At 39.2% G+C, this 18438-nt stretch overlaps 1 protein-coding gene across 4 annotated transcripts in view; it reads left to right on the forward strand.

Annotated features, from left to right (window-relative positions):
• The window catches only part of AFAP1 (actin filament associated protein 1), a 243348-nt gene that overhangs the window by 86252 nt on the left and 138658 nt on the right, over positions 1–18438 (forward strand). For all 4 annotated transcript variants that reach the window (XM_027836596.1, XM_027836598.1, XM_027836599.1 and 1 more), the window contains exons 2-3: positions 1611–1739; positions 3560–3657. In XM_027836596.1, the coding sequence (XP_027692397.1) occupies positions 1613–1739; positions 3560–3657 (225 nt within the window). In that variant the 5' untranslated portion in view covers positions 1611–1612. The remainder of the gene's footprint in view (positions 1–1610; positions 1740–3559; positions 3658–18438) is intronic.

Here is an 18438-nt window from a genome sequence, read left to right on the forward strand (position 1 = left end):
GAGGAGAATTGGATGCTGAGTTTCTAAAACTGTGCTTTGTTGTTGTTGGTCAGCCATTTCAGCTGTATTCTACTCTTTGTGACCCAGGTTTTCTTGGCAAGCTTTGTTCTTTTTGTTGTTACTCAGTTTTTTCAGTCATGTCTGACTCTTTGTGACCCCATTTGGGGTTTTCTTGGTAAAGATGCTGGAGTGGTTTGCCATTTCCTTCTCTAGTTCATTTTATAGATGAGGAAACTGAGGCAAACAGGGTTAAGTGACTTGCCCAGCATTACATAGTATGTGTCTAAGGCTGGATTTGAACTCAGGTCTTCCTGACTCAAGGCCAGGCATTCCTTTCACTGCACCTTCTAGTTGCCTGAAACTGTACTTAGTGGTTCCTGAAAACTGCACGACAAGCCAGCCTCTCTTGTCTTCTTCAAAATGGAAATTTAATGCCAAGGAACTGACATCTGATGCTTTGGAGTCATAATTCCATCTGTTGACAGGTGTCCTTGAGGTGAATCAGGGCTATGTGAGCTTGGTGCTTTTTTTTTTTTTTGCCTGAACTAGTTTCTGTAGAGTAGTGCATTGGTGTCAAGGGTACATATTTTAAAGTCTTATTCAATTTGAACAAGTTGCTATGAGAAGAGTCCTCTGCTAGATGCTGAGGTTGTTGTAGGACTTTGATGAGACACAGCCCCTCCAAGAGGGCTAAGTCTGCCAGGGGAAAAGGCCCAGACATAGACAGCTGTGATTCACAATAACATTTTGAACACAGTAGAGAAGTACAAGGTGTCATCATGTAGCAGAAGGGATCGGGCACTGGACTTGGAGCCAGCTGGGCTCCGACCCTGCTTCAGACACTTATTAGTTCTGTGACTCTGGGTGAGTCACTTCATCTCTCTGTGCCTCAGTTTCTTCATCTTTAGGGTGAGTGGGTTGCACTCGGGGTCCCTTCTGGGTTTAAGTCTGTGTATTCCTATGATCTGAAGAGGAAGGTCATTATTGGTAACCTCAGGGAAGGCTTCTTGGAGGAAATGACATTTGATTTGGGATTTAAAGAACAGATAAGATTTCAGAGGAAAAAGAGGAGGGAAGATGGACATTCCAGACATAAGAAACAATAGAAGCAAAGACAGAAAGGCACAGGCCTGTTTAAAGACATCTAATAGTCTAGGGGAGCAGGAGTGTAAAGAGTATGTGAGGCAAGGATATTAGATTGGGGGAGAAGGTGGCACAGGCAATTACTAAGAACTTAATATGTGCTAGGCACTGTGCCTAGTGCTTTACAGATATCATCTTATTTGATCAGGTGAGGTTTCCAAATTGTGGTGGGTTTTGAATGTCAATCTTGTCCTAGATAAATCAGGTAATTGTAGCTTAGGATGTGCTTGGGAAGAAAAATCTCATTTATATTTTAAGATTTCCAAGTTAAGGGACAGCTAGGTAGCTCAGTGGATAGAGCACTGGCCCTGGAGTCAGGGGGACCTGAGTTTAAATCCGGCCTCAGACATTTACTAGTAGTGTGACCCTGGGCAAGTCATTTAACCCCAGTTGTCTCAAAAACACAGACAAACAAACAAAAAACAAGATTTCCATGTTAACAGGTTGGCCTTTCTTTTCTTTTTCAGCAATGGAGGAGTTAATTGTTGAGCTGCGCCTGTTCCTTGAGCTGCTGGACCATGAGTACCTAACATCAACAGTTAGAGAGAAAAAGGCAGTGATAACCAACATTCTCCTGAGGATACAGTCGTCAAAAGGTGAGTGTCAATAGCTGTTCAAGGTTATATCCCCATGGAGAGTAATTAAGGAATTGAAACAAGAGACACCTAAATCCCATGCACTATTTGAGACATGCCTATTGGCAGATTCAAATTATACCCTAACAATGTACGCTCTGTAGTTGGTAATGGTCTCTTACTCTTCTGCTCTCATAGCCTTTGTGCACTCCTTATGCATTTATTATAATTTCTATCATAGTATCTGGGTATATCTCATCAATTCTAGCAGGTTGTATGTATGGTCTTTGAGAGGCTGGTCCAGTGCGTGGCACATAGTAGGTCCTTATAAAATGCTTAATGATTGTATGGTACAGTGGAGAGATTTGGAACAAGAGGACCTGGGTTCTAATACTGGCTCTGCCACTTACTAGCTTTGTGAACATATTATTTAAGATTTCTAGAACTTAGTTTCCTCCTCTATAAAATGAAGGGATTGGATTAGCTGACCTCCCTATCAGCTACGAATCTGTGATGCTGTAACTATGTCTACTTTATTTAAAATATTTATATCTCTATAACTATCTTTCTTTCTTCCCCTCTATCTATCCATCTATCTGTCTTTACCTTCTGACAGCTTGGTATTAGTAGAAATAGGGCCACAGTCCTGGGCAAAATTATGAAGGAGGCAAAGTTTGTCTTCTTTTCCTCTAGCGTCCCTCCCTCACCCCTGTAGTAACTGGTCCATTCCTTAGACACTCAGGTCTTTTATGCTTTCCTCCTCTCAGTCTGACTAAAATATATTCAAGGAAAGGATCTGATCAACTCAACTATACTATTCAATTCACTAAGCCTTTCTTATGCTAAAGTGTTAGTGGCTAATAAGACTTAGCATGTTGCCCCCTCTCAGGCAAAGTTGCATTCTATATCCTTTGTGTGGGTGGAAAGAGCCTTGGATTTGTTATCTGATGGCCTCAGTTTTAATCCTGCTGTATCTTTCACTAGTTGTGTGACTTTGGGACAATAAATTTTAAAGTTATATAGATGTAAGATACTACCAACAACAGCATAAATGTTTATTAAGTGACTTTGATATAAAAAGCACTGTGCTAGGCATTAAAAGATGTAATATAATATTAATAGCATTTGAAGGTTTGAAAAATACTTTACGTATGTTATCTCATTTGAGACAAAGAGTTTAGGTAAGCCACATAGAAGCATGGTAGAGTGGAAAGAGCTCTGACCCCAGACTCAGAGGATGTGTGTTCAAATCCCACCTTTAACGCTTCTGTGGATGTCACTTAACCTTAACCTATTTTCTCAGCTCTGAAACGAGGGTGGCTAGAATAGCTAGATTGCCCATCGAGGCTCATGATCCTGGGGAACAGTTGGGATCACCAAAGAAGAGAATATAGAGGGAGAAGAGAAGAGAGGCCATGACATAACCTTGAAAGATACTCATGCTAAAGGGGAAGCAGATGATGAATCAACAAAAAGAGACCAAGGAGGAATGGTCAGGTAAGTAGGAGGAGATCCAGGAGAGAACAGGGTCATGGAATCTAAGACAGGAGAATGTCTAGGAGAAGCATATAATAAAAGAGATTAAAGTGAGATGGTGGCTGAGAAAAGGCTATTCATTGGATTTAGCCATTAAGAGACACTTGGTGACTTTGGAGAGACTTCTTTCAGTCCTTCACTAATTACTGTTGTCGAATGGGCCACACAACTGGTATGTGGTGGAGCTGGGTCTCAGACCCAAGTCTTCCCTTTCTACCACATACGCTCTCCTGCCCTAAAGAGAAGAGCCCCATTCCAGGGTTTTAGATGTACGAATTGATGTGGTTTTCTCTTAATCCTTACAGGCTTTGAAGTGAAAGACCATGTTCACAAACAAGAAGTTACCAGCAGTTTGCCTGCCCCGCCGCAGATGCCTCTGCCCGAGATCCCTCAGCAGTGGTTGGTGAGTTAAGACCCTGTAGCCGGGTGGCAGGAAACTGTCTGATCCTGCCCTTACTCTGAGTCTAGCTGAGGACATGAGGAATGAGGCGAGCGCGCAGTCCTGGGAATGCTGAGGCAATCGTTTGCCAGCTCCCACGTGGCCACTCCCAGTGGATAATTGGGAAAATCATATAGGAAATTAGCCTGCCTCGAGATGGCAGCTGCTTCTTTACAAAGTGACAGTGCTGTAAATACATTGTAATCCTGCTTTGATGATGGATTTTAAAGTAGCAGGGGAAAGAGGCTTTAGGGGCAGAATTCCTGAAAGGCCTCCAGAGGGACTGCGCTTCTTGCTGCCTTAGTCTGTGATTTTGAACACCTGGCTTTGAAATTTTCCAGTCCTGGTTTTTTTTTTTTTCCCATTTGAAACCCTTTTCAGTCATAGTCCTTTGTGTCTAACAGGGCTTCTTCACCTTTTCCGGGTCATGGACCCCCTGGCAATCTGGTGAAGCCTATGTACCCCTTCTCAGAATGTTTTTTATAAAATACAGAGGATCACAGAGGAAAGCAATTATACTAGATTGTTGCTATCAAAATATTAAAAAAACAAGAGTAAGTTCATGGACCCCATGTTAAAAGTCCAAGTGGGCAAATATACATTTACCCCAGAAATACATGTTGTGTGCAATTTTTTTAAGTTCAGGATTTTTAAGAGAGAGGAAAGAAGACTGCTCTTGGTCAGGATGTCAGGATTTGAGTCCCGACTTTGATACTTACAAGCTACATCATCTTAGGCTAGTCATTAAATGACTATATGCCTCAGTGTCCTTATCTATAAAATAGAGATGATGCTTCACTTCTCACTTCACAGTGTTATTGTAAGGGAAGAACTTTGTCAGTTTTGATGTGATATAGAAATAGTAGCTCTGTATTCCTTATTATTATTAAAAAGCTCCCATGTTTTTGAGGGCAGTTAGAAACAACCCCAAGGCAAGTTAATATCCTAATATTAATTGTTTATATTTAATATTCTACAGGCAAAATAACTCATATTTGTTATCATCATCATTATTTTTATTACTATTAAAATGCTTCAAGAGTCCACAATTTCTTTAAAATGGGTCCTTCTTATACCAATTCAAAGCACAGCCCCTATGTGCCTTAGTAACTCCACCCCCCAAATCAGTCCCTGGCAATCAACCCTCTTATGATGGACCTCTCTCAACTTAGCTAGCTGGTTCTTGGGTGACCATCATTAGGTTTTTCCTAGAAATTTTTTCAGTTTGTAAGGTCCTTCCATAGCTTAGATTCCTCTGATATACTCGTTGATGATCCAGGGTCACTTTCTTTCCATGATAACACTTCACCACTGGACTTGAATGGAGGGATATTGTTAATGTTGTTTTTATTTTAAAATGTAATAGGCTATAGTTGCATTTAGTGGTACCATGTTTTTTGAGGCATCTTAACAAGCTGAAATATATCGTAAGGTGGGTGGCCAGGCTGTTGAAAGGCCTCTAAACCATGTCATTGATTGGTTGAAAGAATTGAGGACATTTAGCTTGGAGAAGAAATTTCTGATGGGGGAATAAGAATGATAGCTATTTCAGCTATTTAAAGCCTTGTTTTATGGATGTAAGAAAAGACTTCTCTCCCCAAAGGGCAGAGCCAGCTAGCATTGACGGTAATAGCATGGAGGTTCCAAAGAAGCAGATTTGGCTCAAGATAAAGGGTCCTCCTTATAATTTGAGCTGTCTATTAGATGGAATGAGTAGTCTAAGGGATAGGGAATTCCCTGTGTTTCTCAGGTGGAGGTTTGATCATTCAAGAATATTACAGATATTCTTTGTAATACTAGGTGTGGTGGGTTGGATTAAAGATTAATTCCTAAGGACCTGTACAACTTTGAGATTCTACAGAAGTGCTTTACCCCTACTTTCTCATTTGATCATCACAGCACTTGTGTGAGAGAGATCATGCAAGGATCATTGTCTACATTTTTCAGTACAAGAAACTGAGGCCCAGAGAGTTAAAGTGATCAGCTCAGTATTTTTACTCAGCAGTGATTTTTCTACTTCATCATGTATTTTTTTTTGATTGCTGAAAATATCCACAGATCCAGTTATTAAATTTACTTTTCTTCGTGGGTTGAATCCTACCTAACCCTGCTATTTACTACTATCCTTGTGAACTTGAGCAAAATGCATATCTTCTTTGGGTGGTCTCAGTTTCCTCATATGTAAAATCAAAGGATTGGACTAGATGACTTGTAAAGGCACTTCCAATGCTAGTATTCTATGAACCAGTGATCTATGATTTAATCTCTCTGCTTGAACAATTTGCTTATTCAGGCACAAGAGACTTTCACCTCAAAATAAGAAAAAGTAGGTTGTAGAGTTTCAGTTTCTAGTACTGAATTCCAGTCTACCTGGTTAGCTGTCATTTATAGAAGAAAGCCTGGATAGAAAAAAAAAAACTGACGTGATAGTTCAGCCTTCCCTGGCTGAGTTTATACCCATCCTTTAATCAAATGTTAATTCTTTTGGAAACTTTTCCTAGTTCCCACAATCCTTTGAGTTAATCTAGAAAGACCTTCCCCCCCAAACCTCAGAGAGCACTTGCTTTACTTCTCACTTGCTTATTATTTGTATTGTTTGATACAAACAACAAAAAAATCCCAATATAAATAGGTTGGAGATACCAACTAAGGTTTTAATATGGACCAATTTATATTTATGTAGTACTTTAAAGTCTAGAAGTACTTTAAAGTTTGGAAAGTACTTTACATACCATATAATTTTATTCTCACAACTATCTTATAAAGTAAGGAGTTTAACTGACACTTATATAGCTATTTTTATATTTATACATTATATATATATGCAAGTACATAAATATGTATCATCTGAGTTTCATAACAATGCATAGTGTAATTCCCTTTTCATAGATGAGGAAACTGAGACTCTGAGAGGATCGTAGGTTTAGAACTGGAAAGCTTCTCAGAGGTCCTCTAATTCAACCCTGTCATTTTACAAATGAGGAAACAGACTCAGAGAAGTTGAATGGGTAAGTGTCAAAGGCAGAACAATTTTAACTTGCAAATTTAATTTTTAAAATTCTGAATTTAACAAACACCTACATACATTCCACATACAAAATAAAATAGAAAAGGAGATTTTTTGGAAATTGTGAATCTTTATTATATATAGCATGCTTTTAAAAAAATGTAATTAATTCCACATGTTAATTTCAAAGCTGTCCTCCTTGTCTGTTTCCTTTTGAACTTCTTTAGTTCTGGGGATTTAAAACATGTTTTCATGACTATATCTTCTTTTCTAATTTTGGCAACCTTATTCCTTGCTATTCTCTTAGTCCCACTAAGAAAAAGAAAAACTTAAAACAAATAAAACACAGTCAAGCAGAGCAAGTTCATGTCCAAAAATGCGTATCTCATTTTGTACCTCATTTTGAATCTCTCCATAAGGAGGTGGGTAGCTTCCTTCCTTTGGAGTTGTGGTTTTTTCATTTATCAGAGTTTTTAAGTCTTTCAGAGCTGTTTTTCTTTAAAGGGTTGCTGCTATTGTTAATGTATAAATTATTCTCCTGGTTCTGCTCAATTTATTCTGCATCAGTTCATGAAAGTTTTTTCAGATTTCTCTGAAACCCACTCCCCTTTTCATTTTTAATGTTTTTTGTTCCATTATATTCATATGCCATAATTTGTTGAGCCATTTCCAATTGGAGGGATACCCCTTTAGTTTATAGTTCTTTGCCACAACTAAAAATACTGGTATAAATAGGTTGGAGATGCCAGCTAAAGTTTTAACATCTGACCCAGTTGATGACTGACATTTACAAAGTGCTTTAAAGTTGGAAACACTATTCATACATGATCATTTCATCCTCTTAACAATCTTACGAAAGAGTACAAATAATATAATATTATCCTCAGAGAGGTTAAGCAATTTACCCACTGTCATACAGATTTGCTCATCATAACTAAGTTGGTTAAGTAATAGGTAGACTTCTCCTTCTGAAGTAGAATTTTCTGATTTGGAAATCTCAAGGTTGGATTCCCCCTCCCCCCCTTTTTATTTCAAAATAGCAACAATGTCCTTCTGTAACACATTATGAGACATTCTTTAGAAAGAGAAGCCAACTGATTATAACCAGCTTGTAAATGAAAATCCTGGTCAGGCCTTCTGTCTGCTGGGATAATAGTTCTGTTCAGAGCCTAGGACAAAGACTTTCTTGATATTTAATGCCTTGGGGAAGTTTTTGTACTTTTTATTTATCAACAAATGACAAACATTTATGAAATAACTGCTGTGTATAGAGCACTGTGCTAGGCATTTCTTGTCTCCATGGAGCTGAGAATCTGGTATGGGGATTAGACACCAAGAGAGAGCTCTAACACACACCATTGTGGACTAGGTACATCTGAGAGATGCAAAGCAAAGTGCTAGGAATCCTAGTATTGTTTGTGAATATTAATTGATTTTCTTTTGCATATAGGGAGTTCTTGTTTTGAATAGCCTCTCAGTATACGTTATTTGATTATAATATTCTCTTTCCTTTATGACAGAAAACTGATGCATAATATTTAAATTTGCAACAATAATAATAATTATCAGCTAACATATTTTTGTTATTGTTCAATTTTGTCCAACTCTACCTGATTTGGGGTTTTCTTGGCAGAGATACTGGAGTGGTTTGACATTTCTCCAGCTAATTTTACAGATGAGGAACCATGGCAAACAGGGTGAAATGACTTGCCCAGGGTCACATAGCACTTACTTTATGCCAGGCACTCTGCTAAGTGCTTTACAATGATTATCACATTTGATTCTCACAACAACCCTGGGAGGTAGGTATTATTATATCCCCATTTTACAGATGAAGAAACTGAGGTAAACAGGTTAAGTGACTTACCCAGGGTCACACAGCTAGTAAGTGCCTGAGGTTGGATTTGAATGCAAATTTTCCTGACTCCAGGCTTGACATACTATCCACAGTACCACATAGCTGCTCTACAAAGACATATTGAGAGAGTTCACATGACTTTCCTGAGAGACAACAAGTTATGAGGCTAAAGACCATTTGGCCCAATAATCAGGAGGCATTAGTTTGAATACCTCTCTGCTACTAAGCACATGTATGATCTTGAGCAATCTAATTCAATGCAATCCAGCTTAACTCAATGCAACAAACATTTTTTTTTTAATTTAGAACTTGCTATGTGTAAGACTCTGTGTTGGGTGCTGGGGGTACAAAGGCAAAGCAAACAAACAGTTCCACCTCTCTAGGAGAGGCTTATATTCTATTGGAGGGAGATACATGGAAAAAAAACAAACAACAAAAAAAGACATTCAAGATAATTTGATAAGAAAGGAGAAACCTTAGCACCTGCAGAGATAAGCTTCCTGTAGCAAATGACATGACCTGATCCTCAAGGAAAAGAAGGACTTTGAGAAGTGGAGGTGATGCATTCCTGACAGGGGACAGCACTATCCAAAGATTTGGAGATGGAAGAAAGAATGCCAATGAGGTGGAGCCAAAATGGCAGAGAAAAGGGAGGAACTTGCTTGAGTTCTCCCCCAAAACCTTCTGAAAACCTTTAAATAATGCCCCCAAACAAATTCTGGAGCTGCAGAACTCAAAAAAGGATGGGGTGAAAGAATTTTCCAGCCCAAAACAACTTAGAAGGTCAGCAGGAAAGGTCTGTTGCACCAAGGTGCTAGTGTAGTGCAGACAAGTGCAGACTGAGCCAGCACAGACCTGACTCTGGTAAACCAGGAACAGACCTTGAGAGCCACTGAATCAGTAGTGACAGTGTTTGCTTCTGGACCTCTCAGCCCACAGATGTTAAGGGGGTCAAACAACTGGTCGGAAGGAGATTATAGGGGTCTCTTTGCTGGTTCTGGAGGCAGGACTCTTGCTTTGCCCACGCTCAGATCTGGGTTGCAGTTCTGAGTGGCAGGGGAGGAGGAGCACTAGTACACCAGAGATTGTGGCTCCAGTGGAGTGGGGACCCTCACCATAGTTCCAGGGTGAAAAAGAGTGCTTGTGGTTGCTCACAAACCAGAGCTTAGGCCAGGAGAATAGAAAATACACCTCTCCTTAGATCATACCACCATGGAAGAACTGAAACTTATAGGTCTTTAGGAGGATCTCTGAAAACAGCAGCACAAAAAACCTGAAGCTTGGGACAGTCCATCCGCCACCCTGGAAGCAGAGCACCACTGTAGCAAAGAGTTAAAAGTCAAGAAATAGGCTGGAAAAATGAGCAAATAACAAAAAAAAATTTCTGACTATAGAAAGTTACTATGGTGACAAGGAAGATCAAAACACACACTCAGAAGAAGATAACAAAGTCAAAACTACATCCAAAGCTCCAAAGAAAAAAATATGAATTGGTCTCAGGCCATGGAAGAGCTCAAAAAGGAATTTAAAAATCAAGTAAGAGAGGTAGAGGAAAAATTGGAAAGAAAAATGAGACTGATGCAAGAAAATTATGAAAAAAAGAGTCAACAGCTTGGTAAAGAAGGCACACAAAAAAATACAGAAGAAAGTAACACCTTAAAAAGGAGAAGAGGCCAAATGGAAAAAAAGGCACAAAAATTCACTGAAGAAAAGAACTAAAAAGTTGAATTGGTCAAATGGGAAAGGAGGTACAAAAGCTCACTGAAGAAAATAATTCCTTAAAAATTAGAATTGGGCAAGTGGAAGCTAATGACTTTATGAGAAATCGAGAAACAAAACAAAACCAAAAGAATGAAAAAAATAGAAGACAATGTGAAATATGTCATTGGGGAAACAACTGACCTGGAAAATAGATCCAGGAGAGATAAGTTAAAAATCAATGAACTTCCTGAAAGGCACGATTTAAAAAAAAAAAAAAGCCCAGATATCGTCTTTCAAGAAATTATCAGGGAAAACTGCTCTGATATTCTAGAACCAGAGAGTAAAGTAGAAATTGAAAGAATCTACTGATCACCTCCTGAAAGAGATCCCAAAATGAAAACTCCCAGGAATATCACAGCTAAATTCCAGAGCTCCCAGGTCAAAGAGAAAATATTGCAAGCAGCTAGAAAGAATCAATTCAAGTATTGTGGAGCCACAGTCAGTATAACACAAGATTTAGGAGCTTCTACATTAAAGAATCAGAGGGCTTGGAATATGATATTTTGTAGGACAAATGAGCTAGGATTACTACCAGAAATCACATACCCAGCAAAACTAATATAATTTTTCAAGAGAAAAAGTAGACATTCAATGAAATTGAGGACTTTCAAATATTCCTGATGAAAAGAACAGAACTGAATAGAAAATCTGACTTTCAAATACAAGATTCAAGAGAAGCATAAAAATGTCAGCAGGAAAGGGAAATCATAAGGGACTTAATGAGGTTAAACTATTTACATTCCTACGTGGGAAGATGATACTTATAACTTGTAAGAACTTTCTCATTATTTGGACAGTTAGAAGGAATATATATAGACAGAGGGCACAAGTGTGAGTTGAATATGATGGTATGATATCTAGAAATATTCAGGAATAAGAAAGAGGAATCCACTAGGAGAAAGGGAGAGGTAGCATGGGGTAAATTGTCTGACAGAGGCACAAAAGAGCTTTTAATGTGGAGTGAAGTTGAGGGAAGTCATGGGGAATGCTTGACCCTTACTCTCATCAGAATTGGCTCAAAGAGGGAATAACATATGCACTTAATTGGGTATAGAAATCTATCTTACCCTACAGGAAAGTAGGAGGGGAAGGGTATAATAGAAAGGCGGGAGGTGCTCATAGAAGGGAGGGCAGATTAGGGGAGGTAGAAGTCAGAAGCAACACACTTTTGAGGAGGGACAGAGTGAAAGGAGAGAGAATAGAATAAATGAGGGGAAATAGGATGGAGGGAAATACAGTTAGCAATTATAACTGCAAAAAAAATTTGAAGCAATTTTCTCTGATAAAGGCCTCATTTCTCAAACATCGAGAGAAATAAGTCATATTTATGAGAATAAGAACCATTCCTCAATTGGTAAATGATAAAAACAAATATAAACAGTCAGTCTTTAGAAGTAATAAAAGTTGTCTATAGGTATAGGAGAAAATGCTCTAAATCACTATTTATTAGAAAAATGTAAGTTAAAACAATCTGAACTCACACCCATTAGATTGGCTGATAGGATAGAAAAAGAACATGACAAATGTTGAAGGGGATGTGGGAAAATTGAGACACTAATGCATTGTTAGTGGAGTTAAGAACTGATTCAACCATTATGTAGAGCAATTGGGAACTATGCCCAAAAGGCTATCAAACAATGTATACCCTTTGACCTAGGAATAACCACTACTAGGTCTAGGATACTAGATTGTATCCCAAAAGAGATAAAAAACAAAAAGGAAAAGGACCTCTATGTACAAAAATATTTATAGCAGCTCTTTCCTGGTGGTAAAGACTTGGAAATTGAGAGGGATACCCATCAATTGGGGAATGGCTGAACAAGTTGTGGTATATGATTGTGATAGAATACTGTTGTATTATAAGAAATAATAAGTTAAATGCTCTCAGAAAAACCTGGAAAGACATATATGAACTGATGCAAAGTGAAATGAGTAGAACCAGGAGAAAATTGTATATAGCAATGTTATAGCATGATCAATTGTGAATGACTTAGCTATTCTCAGCAATGATCTAGGACAACTCTGAAGGACTTAAGATGAAGAATGCTATCCATCCCCAAATTTTTTTAAATTTTGATCTGTTTTCTTTTACAACATGACTAATGTGGAAATAGAAAAAAAAGAAAAAAACTTAAGAAAATAGAAAAAAGGGAAAGGTTGCCAAATTTGAAAGCAACTAGTAGGCCAGTTTAACTTGAATGTGGAGTGCATGAAATAGAGTAATATAAAATAAAATTGAGAAGGTTGGTTGGATCCTAATTGTGGAGATATTTAAATGCCTAGAGAATTAGTTTATATTTATCTGAAAAGCAGGAAGCCTCTGAAGATTTTTGAGCAGGAAAGTAACCTGGTTAGATGTGTAGCTCAGGAAAATTATTTTGGCAACAAGAAAATCCTTGTTGATGGAGAGCCTTGAAGCAGGGAGATCATTTAGGAGACTGTTGAAGTAGCCTAGGTGAGAGACAATGATAGTGGCTGTATGAATGGAGAGCAGGATACTGATGCAAGAAATGTAGATGGAAAAGCAACCAGAGCTGACACTTGATTGCTTATGGACAGAGAGGGATAGGGAGGAGTCTAGGATAACTCTGAGACTATAGGCCTGGGGGACCAAAAGGATAGTGCTGTCCGAAACTGATGAAACAGTTAAGTCTGGAGAATGGGCAGGTTAATAGGGAAGGATAAAATAAACACAAAAAGCTGCTTCACAAGATAATAGTTGATAAATGCATTGGACAGGTCCAAAGCCAAGTGTTGTATGAGACCTTGGGGGGAAAGGGTTGTTAGCTTCAGTGGTTACCAGGAAAAATCTTTAGAGTATAAAGGCATAGCATTGCATATGATCAAAGGATTGTGAGTTTTACAGCTGGGAACCGCTTCAGAGATCTAGATCTTTGGAGATCCAATCTCCTCATTTTAGCATAGAGAGCTAAGACCCAAGGTCACACAGGTACTGATTAGCTAGGCTGGGGTTTTGTCAACAATGGTTTTTTCCTCTTATGGTAAAGGAGGAAGAAATTATATTTTAGTTATAAGCAATGTTGTGAGCAGATTCAGAAAGTGGTAAATGACAGGGTATGTTTGGGAAAGAGAGTACAGACTAGTTTGGTTGGAGCTTTTAGTGCATGGAGAGCAGTAATATGAGATAAGGTTAGAGAGGTAAGATTTTACTGTTGAGTCTTTTCTGTCCTGTCTGACTCTTTATTTCACCTTTTGGGACTTTCTTGGCAAAGATACTGGAGTGGTTTGCCATTTCCTTCTCAAGATCATTTTACAGATGGGGAAACTGAGGCAAACAGGGTTAAGTGACTTGCCCAGGGTCACACAGTCAGCAAGTATCTGAGGCTGGATCTGAACTCAGGTCCGACTGACTCCAGGCCTGGTGCTCTATCTACTGCACCATCTAGCTGCCCAACCAAGGATCTAAGGATCCCAATCAAGGATTTAAATTTTGCCTAAGGAGGCAATTACAGTATTCCACACAGGTAGTAAGGAGACACTGTGCAAAGATGGTGATGGGGATAGAGTGGAAAGTACAGATTTGAGAGATGTTGTGGAGTAGAGACAAATTCACAGAACAGAGTAACTGATTATAAGAGGTTAGAAAGAGTCACATAGAATATCAGGACTCGGGGAATAAGCAGCAGATCACTGAACTCTTTAGCCTTTTGCTTTCTTGGAATTAACTCACATAATTTAATCTACAACTTGATGGGTGGACTTGGATAAACTAGAAACTATTTTCTCTTAGACGCAGGCCTGTGGACACGTATGCCACAGAGGAATTATGTCCCATGGTGGTCCAAAGGAGAGATGAGGATTGACACCTCATCTAAGAAGCAAGGAAGATGTTTGAATGACTGCAGCATTCTTGAATCCTTTTTTTTTCTTTTCTTTTCTTTTTTCTTCTTTAAGTAGAGCAGCTAGGTGGCACAGTGGATAGAGAGCCAGGCCTGGAGTCAGGAAGACCTGAGTTCAGTCTGGTCTCAGACACTTACTAGTTGTATCACCCTGGGAAATGCTATCTGCCTCAGTTTCCTCATCTGTAAAATGAACTGGAGAAGGAAATGGCAAATCACTCCAGTATCTTTGCCAAGAAAACCCCAAAAGTGGGGTCATGAAGAGTCAGACATGACTGAAAAATGACCAAACAACAACTTCTTCCAGTGAAATATAAATTCCTTGAGGATAGAGCCTGTTTTTTTTCTATCATTTGTTTTTGACTTTGTATGCACCTAGTGAAGTGTCTTGTACGTAACAGAAATAGTCAATAATTGTTGAATTGAATTTAATATTTTTTGTTCTGATCTTTTGGCATTCATACTAGTATTGCCGCTAAAATTGCCTAAAAAAGATCTTGGAATGGGCTAGCTTTTCCTTTGTAGTCTTGTATTCATCCTTTCATGGTAACTGATTATTATGGTGTTTTATGATTACAGAACATGTTATACATTATTTCACTTGAGCACATAGAGAGCTGGCAACTAGGAAGATCATGGTCCAAGTCTGGCTTCAGACCCAGACTCGCTGGGAGATCCTGGGCCATCTGCTTAACATCTTGGTGCTCTAGGCCACTCTCTGAGACTGAGGGTACTGATCTACATTGGTAGAAGGAGCTTTCTCCCCTTGAGTTCTCTATTCTAGTGAAATCACAGGTGGAGTCCCTCTCCTTGCCCCTAAGAGACTTCATACAATAAATACGACTTCCGTAGTGTGTTAGGATTGTAACATGCTTTTCTCATAGTCCTGAGAGGTAGGTAATATCAAGTATTATCTTTATTTTACAATGGAGGAAACTGAGACCCGGGCTGTCTGATCTTAAGATCAGACATGGCTTCTATCTATCTCAGAACGAGTGTGGTTTATTTATTTATTTATTTTTAGCTCTTTTGGGTAAGCACACTAGCTTATATATAGTGGTTGTGGGGTCATAGATTTAGGTCTAGAAGAGATTTTAGAGATCTATAGGGATTTTAGAGACTCTAGTGTCATTTTATGGATTAGGAAGCTGAGTTTCAGAGTGGTTCAATGGCTTCTCCAAGGTCACACCAATAATAACTAACAGTCTTCTCAGTCGAAATCCAGCAGTCTTTCCACTGCACCTCACACCTATCCCTCCATCCACCCATCTACCCATCCATTCATCTAGCCATTCAACGATTTTACTATTTTGAAACTTGATTCCTGTCCCTGCATTTCAGGAAAGGGGCTCAGAGTTTATGGATAGAAATGCGTGTGTTCGCTTTAGAGCACAGAAGGCTCGCAAGTGTTCAGTGAACTCTCCTGGCATTTCTCCAGCTTCACTTTTCTCCATCCTTAACCTAAATTGTGATGAAGCCTCAATGATATTACTGTTGGAGGGAGGAACACTGACCACAATTTGTACATGGGTGTTTCACAGATGAAAGACTATGGCAAAACAACTACCTCAGCTTCATGGCCCAATGGCAAGAGAAACTCCTTTTCTGCCCTGTTGCCACAGCCTAGGATTACCCTAAATTCGCTCTTTCTTCCTGGACCCCATCCTCAGAAGGGCATCCTTAGATGAATACTCACTCAAAACAACTTAAAGTTGCTTTGTCTCAGAAATGTTATTGAATCCTACTTCAGTCCTTTAGGATTGTAATTTGCTTGTCTCACCACCTTATGAAGTAATAAGTATTATCCCCATTTTACAGCTGAGGAAACTGAGACTCAGAGTGAGAACTTGAACCCAGGCTGTCTGATCTCCAGTGTATTGTCCTACTACACTACAAGCATCTTCCTGCACCTCAGAATTCTACATTCAACATTTTTATAACCTGCCCATTATAGGAAAGTGAACTCAAAGCCCTGATTAGTACTCATTTATACCTGTATGCAGTCAGTGAAAAAAAAAGTTCAGGGTATAGGAGGGAGAGACGCCCTCCTCTCCTGCCATTGGTTTCCCTAAAAACAACCTTAGGAACTTTTTGAAGGGTTATGTGCTTGCTTTAGGGCACAAGAGAGTATAAAATCAGAGGATTTAAAGCTAGAATAATTTTTGAAGCCTAAGTGAAAAAAAAGTTTAAAAAATTGTTTTAACATGTAATTGGGGAAAAATAAAATATTCCATATAGAAAAAGAAGGAAGTCTAAATGATCAACTGGTCCCACACCCCTCATTTTACAGATGATTAAAGCAAAGCTTGGAGAGATTAAATGAGAAGCAGCAGGATGGAATGGGAAAGCTTGGACCTCAGTGTCAAGAGGATTATGGGACTCTATCACTTATCTGTATGATTGTAGACAAATCATTTACTCTCTGAGTCTCAGTTTCTTCATCTTTAAAGTGGGGATAATAGCACTTGGATACTTGTATTGAGTCCTTCACAAAGTTTTTGTGAATAAGTATTTTGCAAGCCTTAAAGTACTTCATCAATGTGTCTCTCTTATTGGTATCCATGGCCATACAGCCAGGAGGAGGGGAACCTGGGTCCTCTGACCTCAAATTCAGGGTTCTTTCCATGGCTCTATACTGAGTAAAAGAGAGACTGTGAGAGTTTCCTTCACTTTGAATATTGGCCTTCTTAAAGTATGGGGCTCCATAGGTCCCCAGGTGTGCTCTAACTACTTGTATTGTAATGAGTTAACATCAGACCTGTTCTCAAGACACTAGTTCATATCCTGACTCTGATACTTAGTTGATCCCATGTGACCGTGGGCATGATGATGACAGTAACAAATTCCATTCATATAACACTTTGTGCATAAGCACTTTATGTATAATGTTCATTTAAACTCCACAAAAATATTTTGGGTGAGGTAATTCAGATGTCATTATTCCCATTTTACAGATGAGCAAAACAGCCTTAAAGAATTGAACTGAAGTGCTCAGGTTTACCCAGCCAGCATGTGGCAGATGTAGGTCATGAGCCTAATGTTCTTGCCTTTGAGGCTCGTTCTCCCCTTCTCATGATGCCTCTTCTCTATGTAGTGAGCATTCATTAAATACCTTGATTAATTTAAGGGCTTATTGTCATGTCAAAAAGCCCTACTTCCTTCTCCACCATTTTCTTCTCCATCTGCTCTTCTCTCTACTCTCTTCCCCATTCTTCTTCCTCCTTCTTGCTCTTTTTCCACCTCTTCTTCCTATTCCTTTTTTTCCTTTTTCTTAGGCGAGTACTTGACTCAGAAGAGGACTCCCAAAGAAAGTCCTGGATTTGAACTTAGTTTTTCATACCATGAGGCAAAATTATCTTTCGGAGATGCTTTGGGAAAGGCTGATGGATTAGGGAGATTTAGAACTTTGCAAACCTTCTAACCGCGTCATTCATCAGTGTGGTGTGTTGAGGCATTTACATGTTCAGTTATAAGCTACCTTGCCCGTAAAAAGGGAGACGAGAATAGACCAAAAGAAAAAAATGCACTTGGATTATAAAAAATGTTCTTTGGAAGGGAGGCCTGTACTTTTCAGAAGGTTCGTGTTTTCATTTCAGACCCAAAGTCATACATCTACCCCATTGATTGTATGGAGTCAGAGGCAAGTGCTGAGACAGCATTTCAAAAATTGAGACCCAGTTCATTTCCCAAATGGATTCCATCTGTGTTGACTTTGGCCATCCACATCCTCCCACCTAACTGCAAAGCAGCCGGTGCACCAAAGGGGGCTCATCCAGACAAGCACCATTTGGGTTTCATTTCCTCTTCCTTCCATCCCCTCCCCCTACTCTCAACATATGCAAGAACAGTCTTAAAAGAAGTGTATTTCTGACATTTATCTAGGTAGGGAGAGACTATGGTGTTGTGCATAAAGACCTGGATTGAGAGAGAGAGAGAGAGAGAGAGAGAGAGAGAGAGAGAGAGAGAGAGAGAAGGAGAAGAAGGAGGAGAGACAATGAAAATTAAGGAGTGGTAAAAAGAGGACATGCTTTGTGGCATGGTTTTGCAGGGGCCAGGAATGTCATGGATGCTCGGACCCTGGTAAGAGAAGGCAAAAACTTATCTATCAGAGCCAGGAGCCCTAGGGATAGAGTCCAGGTTACCAGTAGACAGAGAGAGGAGGTGATGGTCCAGAGAGAGAAAGACATACTGTGGAGTGAACCAAGGCCATAAATGTGCACGTGCACACACACACACACACACACACACACACACACACA

The sequence above is a fragment of the Vombatus ursinus genome, unplaced genomic scaffold, assembly GCF_900497805.2.
Source record: "Vombatus ursinus unplaced genomic scaffold, bare-nosed wombat genome assembly UNPS02014818.1, whole genome shotgun sequence".
Lineage (NCBI taxonomy): Eukaryota > Metazoa > Chordata > Mammalia > Diprotodontia > Vombatidae > Vombatus > Vombatus ursinus.